The sequence below is a fragment of the Tyto alba genome, unplaced genomic scaffold (assembly GCF_018691265.1).
Source record: "Tyto alba isolate M040663 unplaced genomic scaffold, T.alba_DEE_v4.0 Super-Scaffold_5, whole genome shotgun sequence".
Lineage (NCBI taxonomy): Eukaryota > Metazoa > Chordata > Aves > Strigiformes > Tytonidae > Tyto > Tyto alba.
In genome coordinates, this window is record NW_024881326.1 from 11617778 (window position 1) to 11626975 (window position 9198).

At 57.9% G+C, this 9198-nt stretch overlaps 1 protein-coding gene across 1 annotated transcript; it reads left to right on the plus strand.

Annotated features, from left to right (window-relative positions):
- Positions 1 to 5972: 5972 nt before the first annotated feature.
- Positions 5973 to 7190, plus strand: LOC116962413 (transcription factor SOX-3-like). The gene has a single exon (XM_032996051.2). The coding sequence runs from the start codon at positions 6058 to 6060 to the stop codon at positions 7012 to 7014; it is 957 nt and encodes a 318-aa protein (XP_032851942.2). The 5' UTR covers positions 5973 to 6057; the 3' UTR covers positions 7015 to 7190.
- Positions 7191 to 9198: the final 2008 nt, after the last annotated feature.

Genomic DNA, 9198 nt, shown 5'->3' on the forward strand with positions numbered 1-9198 from the left:
CTTTTTTTTTTTTTTTTTTTTTTTTTTCTGGAGGAGGAGTGCAGCGGCGCCGCAGTCGTCAGCAGCGCCAGAGAAAGAGTCATTAAAGCACCGCAACAAGTACCCGTGGGGGACAGGCGGGTTCCCGGCCCGGGGCGTGGGGGAAAGAGCTGCCCGTTGCGGGAGCCCCACGGCCCCACGCGAAGGCGCGTTTCGCGCGCAGGCGGTTCCCGCGGCAGGGAGAACCTGCTGCGGGCAGGGCCCGCGCCCCCTCCCCACGCGTGTCCCAGCGCCACGCTTCGGCGCGGGGGGCTTGTTGTGCCCCAGTGCCGTCCCGTGCAGCACTGGGTCCCCGGGCCGCGGGGGGGGGGGGGAGCCGGGGGGGCCCTTCCACCGGCACCGGGTGCTCAAGGGAGACCGAGAAATGCGAGCGCGGGAGGAGTAACCCGTGCGGGAGCGGGGCTGTTAGATCGCGAGCGTCACAGAGTCGTTTAGGTTGGAAAAGACCCTTAAGATCATCGAGTCCAACCCTAAACCCAACACGGCCAAGTCCACCACTGAACCCCGTCCCCCAGGCGCCACGTCTACACGTGGTGTAAATACCCCCGGGGCTGGTGGCTCAACCCCTTCCCTGCGCAGCCTGTTCCGGTGTCTGACAACCGTTTCGGGGCTGCTGTACACTTGGTGCAGCGGAGGGAAGGTGCAGAAAGTTCCCATTACTGTCTCGTCTTTCGGGAAAGAGATTCCTGCCAGGCTTGGCACAGACTGCCCTGCAGCAGCCGCCGCCGCTGACAGGGGCAGCTGTGGGCTCTTGAGCATCACTCCCCATGCTCGTTTTTTCCTCGGTGTTTTCGCGTGAAAACATAAGCCGAGTCTATCCTTTCCTCGGGGCTCCGCAGCGAGCCCTGGCGAGTTGTCCTGTGCTGGTGGTCCCCTCTACAACTCTGTTAATTGGTAACTTGGCGATGGAGAGAGTCCTTATTAGCAATGCCCCCCGCCCCCCCCACCTCCCTCTGCTCCCGCTGAAGCCAACCCCATGAGGCGATTGCCAGGAGGGGAGCTGTTTGTCAGGGGCTAATAAACAAATTCCTCGCGAACACCTGAATGAACGAGGGCCAGGAACAACCCAATTAAGAAACGGAGCTACTGGTTGTTTATTGTGGCGGTGGAAACAATCCGGGCTCAAAAAGGGTCTATTCAGTGGGCGCTCCGAGAGGTCTGTTTGCAGCCCGCTATTGTTGTCAGAAGCCAAATAAAAGTTCAGCTGGGGGGAAAAAGTGATTAAAAACAACATTCGCTGCTGCATCCTGAATGGACTGGGAGGCTCAGTGCAAAGGAATCAATCTATACCCAAACGACATTGCCCAGGTTTCACCCACGTACTTAGGATTTTTGTTCTTAAATGTTGCTATTTTTAATGATGTCATCAAAAGTATCCCTTGCTTTCCCGTATACGTGAGCAGCAGGGACAACTGTAGTCTCTAGTGCAGCATCGATATCCACACGGCGAGGTACTGGGGAAGTCACAGGAGCAGGAGCTCATTTGTTGCAACTAATGGTTTGTTCTCCCTCTCACTGGGCTGGAAGATTGGTCCTGCCACGGCAGCCCTGCAACAGGGCAGAAAGACCTCGCTGGCAATCTCGAGCTGTTTTGTTGATGTGACACTATTAGATGGAGAATAAAAAAAATCTCCTAACGACCTTGGGCTGCAGAACCAGCCTGAAACGATCCATTTAGCAGCCACGTTACCACGCTGGAAACTTCTGGGGGAGGACATGGATTCGAGCCTAAAATAGGAATCAAACAGAAAAAAAAAAAAAAGCACATGAACTTTTATCTTAAGCATCGCTGAGAGCCTGGACATTTTCAGAGGATCATCCTAGTGAGGGTCAGCAGGGTCCAAGCTCAGCTCCCTTGCCTGGGCAAGTTTCGAGGACAAACCCTCGCTGATCTCGGTCGGGAGTTAGGCTGGGGACCAGGGGGGATATTTTAATAATAGGATTAAACGGGGCCAGTTTGGTGTACAGCCTTATTCTTTAAAAGCCATCGATCCTTCCTGACACGGTTCCAAGATTACCCCAAGCTCTGCTGGGGCTGCAATTAACATATATTAATGGCTGTTGCTTATTAAGCACTGATTGCATAAGAAGCAGACGGTCCCTTTCAAATATGCTTTTTCAACAGTGGGGTTTCTCTCACGTTCAGGTTGGATTGTGCTGTCAACTCCTGATTTTGCCTCACACGCCTTTGTCACCAAAAAAAAAAAAAAAAAAAAAAAAAAAAATCTAGGCTTGTATTTACACGACCCCAAGTGTTCCCCGACCCCCACCAGACACACGGGGCTCTCCGGCCCCGGACGGCTTCTCCCGGCCACCACCGGGGAGTAAATTTAAGAAAACGGCTCCAGGCATGAGGCTTCCCCCCCACTCCCCCGCCCCGTTTGTTGTGGTGACGGGGTCCTTTTCTGCCTTCTGCCCCTTCCCCACTTTACAGCAGCTCAGCAGGCTCCATCCCCCTGCCCGGGACGGGCAGGACCGAGGAGCAGGCGGAGGCTTGAATTTGCTTGTGGCTGCCAAGGGGGGGTGGTAGGATCGGACCTATTAAAGCGCTCTGCGGGTAACTTTAGGAAGCAGGAGCTGGTATAGTGGGGTTTGCCTCGCTTCCTCCTCTCCCGCACCTCGCTTCACCGGCGATCTGTAGTTTTCAGACCAGGGGAGGGAAAAGGGGCTACTTCACCTCTCCCCGGCCCCACTTGCGTTTGCGAGAGCGGTGCGGTGCCAGCGCTGGAGGCAGCTCCCAGCCTCCCTTCCCTGCCCCGTGCTTTGCCTCCTCCCCTCTCGCCCCGCGCCCGTGGGCCCTCCCCACGCGGCAGCTCCGGTCCCTCCGGGGGGCACCGGCCGCAGGTGCCGCCGTGGGGAGGAGCCGTCCCGGCCGAGCTGCCCCGGAGATTTCCACGCCCGGGCCGGGGCTCGGCTCCGAGGTGAAGCACCGCTGCCCGAGCCGGGGAGAGGAGATGGCTTCTGGCTCTTCTCGCAGGCGCTGAAATCGCTCAGGATGATCCCACTGAGAGTTTCCTGTGCGCACTCATCACTAATGCCGAGGCAGAGGGGTTCGAGCAGCGTGCCCCTGCTCACCCCTTCGTGTGGAAATAGAAATCAGCCAAATTTGTAAGTATTCCTCGGAAGATGTGCGGTATGGAAACCTCAGTGCAGTGGGAGCGTTACAGGGACCTGTAAAGTGTGGAAATATATGAATATATACTTACTTTTTTATTCAGTCAGGTTCAGTTCATCTACAAGGTGATTAGCGATGTTTCAAGAGAAATGTTGCCTTGCTTTGAAATAATACGGAATTTAATGTGTTAAATAGAGTGGCCTTTGGGGAAAAAAAAAAATATATATATATATATAATTGGAGTCTCAGCGCAAAGCCAAATTGAAAAATGAAGTAAGAGTCTGAAACTTAACGCTGTAATATTTATTTAAACATCCAAAGGAAATTAATGGCTTCACAGGGCGTTCAGGATGTCCTCTAATCCCGTACACCGCCTCATTTTTCGTTACACACAAGTGTGTTCAGTCCCCTCAACAAACGTTTATATAAAGCAATTTCAAAGAATTGTCAGGATATATATCAGTCTGCTTTCCAGCCCAGCCTGGCATGACTTAAACCTCTATTGGAACGGTCAAACTATTTGTAGGAGTTTGAGGTTAATTACAGCTGTCTGAACCTTTTCCAGTATGCTGCAAAAGTTACAAGAGAGCTACGCCCAAGGTGTGTTTTCTACTGTGATACCGTCTGAAACACCACTTTCTGCTGTCACCCGGTCCTCTCGGGCTGGGAAATTTTGACTTCACCCGAGAACACACCAGCAGCAAACCAAACAACAAAGACAAAATGCTGACTACACCATAGCTCGTCGCAAGTGGGATTGATTTCCCCTTCGACTTTGTTCAACAGATGATTTTGTCAAAAAAAAAAAAAAAAGAAATCCGTACAAAATGAGTCACAGCTTAAACTGCTAAATCACAGTAATGCTCAGATCCACTCCAATAAAAGTCCCACCACGGCGCCGAGTACCCCCGGTGCAGTTTTAAGCCGGCTCATTTGGCTCCCCCGGCCGCGGGCAGCGCTGCGCGGGGCCGTGCGGAGCGGTCGCGGTCCCGTCCCCCGCCCTGCCGAAGCCTCCGCGGCCCGGCCCGGCGGCCGCAGCGCGGGGGGGGGGCTCGGGGCTGGCGGCACCGGCTTGGGCTGCGCCGCCGGGTCCAGCCCGGAGCCCTGCCCCGGAGGGGTCCTCTCCCCCGGGCCGATTACCGTCGTTATCCTCGCGGTCTTCTCTTTAGGGAACACCGACGGCTGCCAAGCAGGGGGAGCTCCGCCGGCAGCGTTCTTCCTCGGCGGGCCCGCCAGTACGGGACGCGATGCCCAAACACGTCCCTGCCTCAAGTCCCCCGACCCTTCCCTGCGCCCCGCACGCCCCCCGGGGCAGTTTGCTCAGAGCTACACCGGCGGTGCCGCCCCACCCTCTCCGGCACCGGGGCTCTCCCAGCGTGGCTCCGAGCAGACTCCGGGCTCGGTTTGCCTCTCCTCCCCCACGGCGCCCCGGCCGGGACAATCGTCCGGCTTCCTCAGACGGAGCTGGAGCGGGGCGCGGGGGGAGGAAGGACGAGGAAGAGCAGGGGGAGGGCAGTGCGCCCCGTGTGCCCCCCGGCCCCGCAGCGGCCGGGCGGGCCGGGCAGCTCTGTGGCCGCGGGGCTTTCAGGGAGCTGCCAGCCCTGTCCGTGCAGGTGCGGGTGTCCGTGCCTCTGGGGAAGGAAGGAAGGAGGGAAGGAAAGATGGAAGGGGAAGGGGAGGGGAAGGACGGGAAGGGAAGCCCATGATTGACAGCTCCAGTTAGCTCTGCTCCACTCACACTCCGCCAAAGTTTTCTTTCACACGGAGGGAACTTTGCTGTTGCCATGAAACTTGGGGGTTTTGAAAGCGCCGTCCCCTCCCCCCCCCCCCCCCCCCCCCCCCTTTGGAGCAATCGACTGGAAAAACTCAAGTGGCGATGGGGTAGGCGTAGGTGGGGGTGGCCGGGAGTGCCCGCTCGGCAGCCAGCCCGGCCCCGCTCGCATCCGCGCCGCCGCCTGCCCCGGGCTGCGCCTCTCCCGGCGGGACAGCGCACGGCGGCCGTGCTCGGCCCCGGCAGGGCAACGCGCGTTCTCTGCGAGGAGAGGGATCAGAAGTGGAAAAGTTTAATCCGTCCCCCGCTCCATTCATCCGCTCCGGGGAGCTGGGGGGGGTTGGGGGGGGTGTCCGTACAGCGCGGGCTCACTCGGTCACCAGGCACCTTCTCCGGGCTCGGCACAGGGCTGTGCATCCGCCCGGGCCCCCCCAAATCTCCTCGTGCCCGGTGAACGCGCGGCTCCCGCTTGCGGCACAGAGCTCCGCCCCGCTCCTCCTCCCCGCGCCCCCCCAGAGGGCAGCCCCGGCCCGCCCGGGTCCGCTCCTTCCCCCGCGGCGCAGCCGGGCTCCCCACCGGCCCCTCCGCACCGCGCAGCCCCCGCGCTGCCCCGACCCGCCGCCGAGGCCGCCATCCCCGGGCCGGGGGCGGGCGCGGGGCCCGGGGGGTGCGGGGTGGCGGCACCCAGGGGTGCGGTGGGGACGTGGGGGGTGTCCGGTACCAGCAGCCTCCATACGGCAACTTTTTGGCTCCCCCCAGCTGGTCGGTTACCGGCGTCGGGGCTGTCGGGAACCGCTCACTGATTGGCTGCCGCCCGCTCATTTATAGCCCGTCAATCAAATACCCCCGGGATTGGTGCGCGCATCGCCTGGCGCTGCCCGCGGGAAGCGCTCCTCTCCGCACCGGTCCGCAGGCGCGGCCGCTGCAGCAGCAACAGCAGCACCTCCTCGGGGAGCGGCGCCTCCGCCCCCCAGGCAGAAAAACTTCCTTCTTCCGCAGCAGCCGCCCAGGCAGGTTCTTTCCCCTTCTCTTTTTCTTTTTTTTTTTTTTTTTTTTTTTTTTTTTTACTTCCTCTCCCCTATCTGGTGCCCACCTGCCCGCCACCCTGGCGCACCTCTTGCCGGCTCCGGCCATGTACAGCATGCTGGAGACTGAGATCAAGACGCCGCAGCCCACGCCGGGCAGCGCCGGGGGCAACCCCGCTCCGGGGAGCAACAGCAAAGGCGGCGGAGGCGGCGGGGCCAGCAACGGAGCGGGAGCCGGCTCGGACCAGGACCGGGTGAAACGTCCCATGAACGCCTTCATGGTGTGGTCGCGGGGCCAGCGGCGGAAGATGGCCCAGGAGAACCCCAAGATGCACAACTCGGAGATCAGCAAGCGCCTTGGGGCCGACTGGAAGCTGCTGAGCGATGCTGAGAAGCGGCCCTTCATCGACGAGGCCAAGCGGCTGCGGGCCGTCCACATGAAGGAGTATCCGGATTACAAATACCGGCCCCGAAGGAAGACCAAGACCTTGCTGAAGAAGGACAAATACTCGCTGCCCGGCAATCTACTGGCCCCGGGGGGGGGCAACGCGGTGAGCAGCCCCGTCGGGGTGGGACAGAGGATTGATACTTATGCCCACATGAACGGCTGGACCAACGGGGCTTACTCGCTGATGCAAGACCAGCTGGGCTACAGCCAGCACCCGGGCATGAACAGCCCCCAGCTGCAGCAGATGCACCGCTACGACATGACAGGCCTGCAGTACAGCCCCATGATGTCCACGGCCCAGACCTACATGAACGCCGCCTCCACCTACAGCATGTCCCCCGCCGCCTACGGCCAGCAGCCCTCCACGGCCATGAGCCTGGGCTCCATGGGCTCGGTGGTGAAATCCGAGCCCAGCTCGCCGCCTCCTGCCATCACTTCCCACTCGCAGAGGGCCTGCCTGGGAGACCTGCGGGATATGATCAGCATGTACCTGCCCCCGGGGGGGGATGCCACAGACCCTTCCACCCTGCAGGGTAGCAGGTTACACAGCGTCCACCAGCACTACCAGAGTGCCGGAACTGGCGTGAATGGTACCGTACCACTAACTCACATATAAACTTGGCTGCTCCGGACGGCTCCCCGTCTTAATCCCTAACCCCACCACTGCTCCCTGACTACACCGGGACGTACGGCAGTGTTGCTCGGCTTAGCAGACTTAATACTAACTCTGGAGAAATTTTAAAAAGGAAATCCGTTAGTTGTGTCTTTTTTTTTTTTTTTTTTTTTTTTTTTTGGTACAAAAAACTATTTGAACAAGCTGTTATTTTAATAGTGCACAACTCCTGCCTCCTTAGAAGTCTGTGAAGTTTTCAAACCACGGCAACTTCTTTCCTGGTTTCTACTAGGTTGGGCACTGTTTTATTCGGTTAAAAGTTTTTAAAAGATCTTGCATCTTTCAGTTTGATTTATAGCGTTGCAAAGAAAAAACAAAACAAATCAGAACAAAAACAAAAACAACCCACAAAACCAAAACAAGAAATCCCCAAAACCTACCGGCAGGCTTTTGTTTTTAAACACAGTTGTTAACATTATCGTTGTGGTTTCTTAAATGTTTTATTCTTTCTACCTTACCGAGCCTCGGTTGGCTTCTATCCAGAATCTGTAGCTTCCACGAATTTTTAACTTTAGGGGTTTGATCCTTAAAAAAAAAAAAGGGAGGTGGGAGAGAGCTGTGCGGGTTGCAAACGCATTTCTTTTATTTATAGTAAGTTGTGTGTCTTGGTTTTTCTTAAGCTGTAAACTTATGTAAATTGGTTTGTGAATTTGACTGTGAACCATGTTTTGACGTATCGGATGAAGAAACGTTTTAGTTTTGTTTACCGGATTTCTTCCAAAAAGAAAAAAAAAAAAGTCATCGAAATACTTCCCTTTCCCTGTCCCTACTCGTTTGCTTCCTTCTTCCAAACGAAGAGAGATCAATAAATTTTATATCGGGCACGTCGGCAGTCTCCAGGCGGTTTGTGCGGGGGCGGGCGCGCAGCCGGTCCCTCCGCGGCGGCGGAGGAGCGCGGAGCGGGCGCGGCGGCTCCTTCCCGGGGGTCGCCGCCGTCCCGCCGCCCGGCCGAGGAGCCCCGGAGCTGCCGTCGCTTTGCGACCGGGTTTCTGCGGCTGCCGCGCCGTGGGGCATTTGGGTTGGGGGCGGGGGTTGGGGAGTGCTCCTTCGAGTTGATTTTCCGCTAAAGAAAAGCGGGACCCGGGCCGGGAAAGCGTCGCTGTGCCAGTGAAGCTGCTGCTCTCCGAGCCGCCAGCCACTTGTTGCCGCTCCGCCCGCTTGGTTTCTCTCGGCCGACGGGGAGGGAAGGGGGTTATAGGTGTGCGCCTTGGTTTGTGTGTTTTTTTTTGTTTGTTTTTGGGTTAGTTTTGTTTTTTTATTTTTCTCCGAAGGATTTGCCTAGAAACTCGAGCTCATCTGAAATATTTACAAAAGTAAAACCCGTTGGGGAACTCTTAATTAGACTCTATTAAAAATGAATGGTTACAGGAGTCCCCAGAGGAAATAAATAATTCAATCTTTCCAGTATGTTTGAGGAGTGTGTTTTTAGTCTGGACGACTTTCCTTTTCCCTTTTTTTTTAGGGGTCTGCGCTGTTCCTGGCTGTTTCTGTGGGCGCTGCAGCACAGCCCCGAGCCGCTGCCCCCGCGGAGCCCCGCTGCCGCCGGCCGAGCTGGGACCCCGGTTACCGCTCCCTCTGCCCGGCGGCTCCAGCCGGGCGCCCCCGGCCGCCCCCCGGCTCCTCCGCCCGCGGGCCGGGCCGCGCCGGGCCGGGCGCTCCGTAGCCTGGGCGCCCTTGCAGGCGGTCAGCGAATTTCGCAGCATTTCGCAGCGCAACTCCCCCCCCTCGAGCCTCTGCCTTTCGTTTCCTGCCACTAATGTTTTTGGCGGTTTGCTTAGTAAAGTTGAGGGAACTGGAGGGTGCTTTTGTTGTCTGTTTTGGTTAACGGGGCCTCCTTTGCTCCCCCCTTACCAACAGCAGTTTCGGGGAGATTTTGTGCCCCTCCGTTGCCTGCTTGTGGCTGCCGAGATCTGCCGAAGGCAGTGGGAGCCACTTTCCCTTCCCTTCTGCTTTCCACCCTCCCCATCGACCGGGCCGGGGGTCCCGCACCGTCTCCCCATCCCACAGTGTGGATGCCGGGCAGCGGTTCCTGCCTTTTTCTCCTTCGGGATGCACGTCCAGGCTCGGGCAGGGCCTTCCTCCAGCTCTTCCAAGAGGAAAAGCAATGTTCTGCAAACCACACTGCGA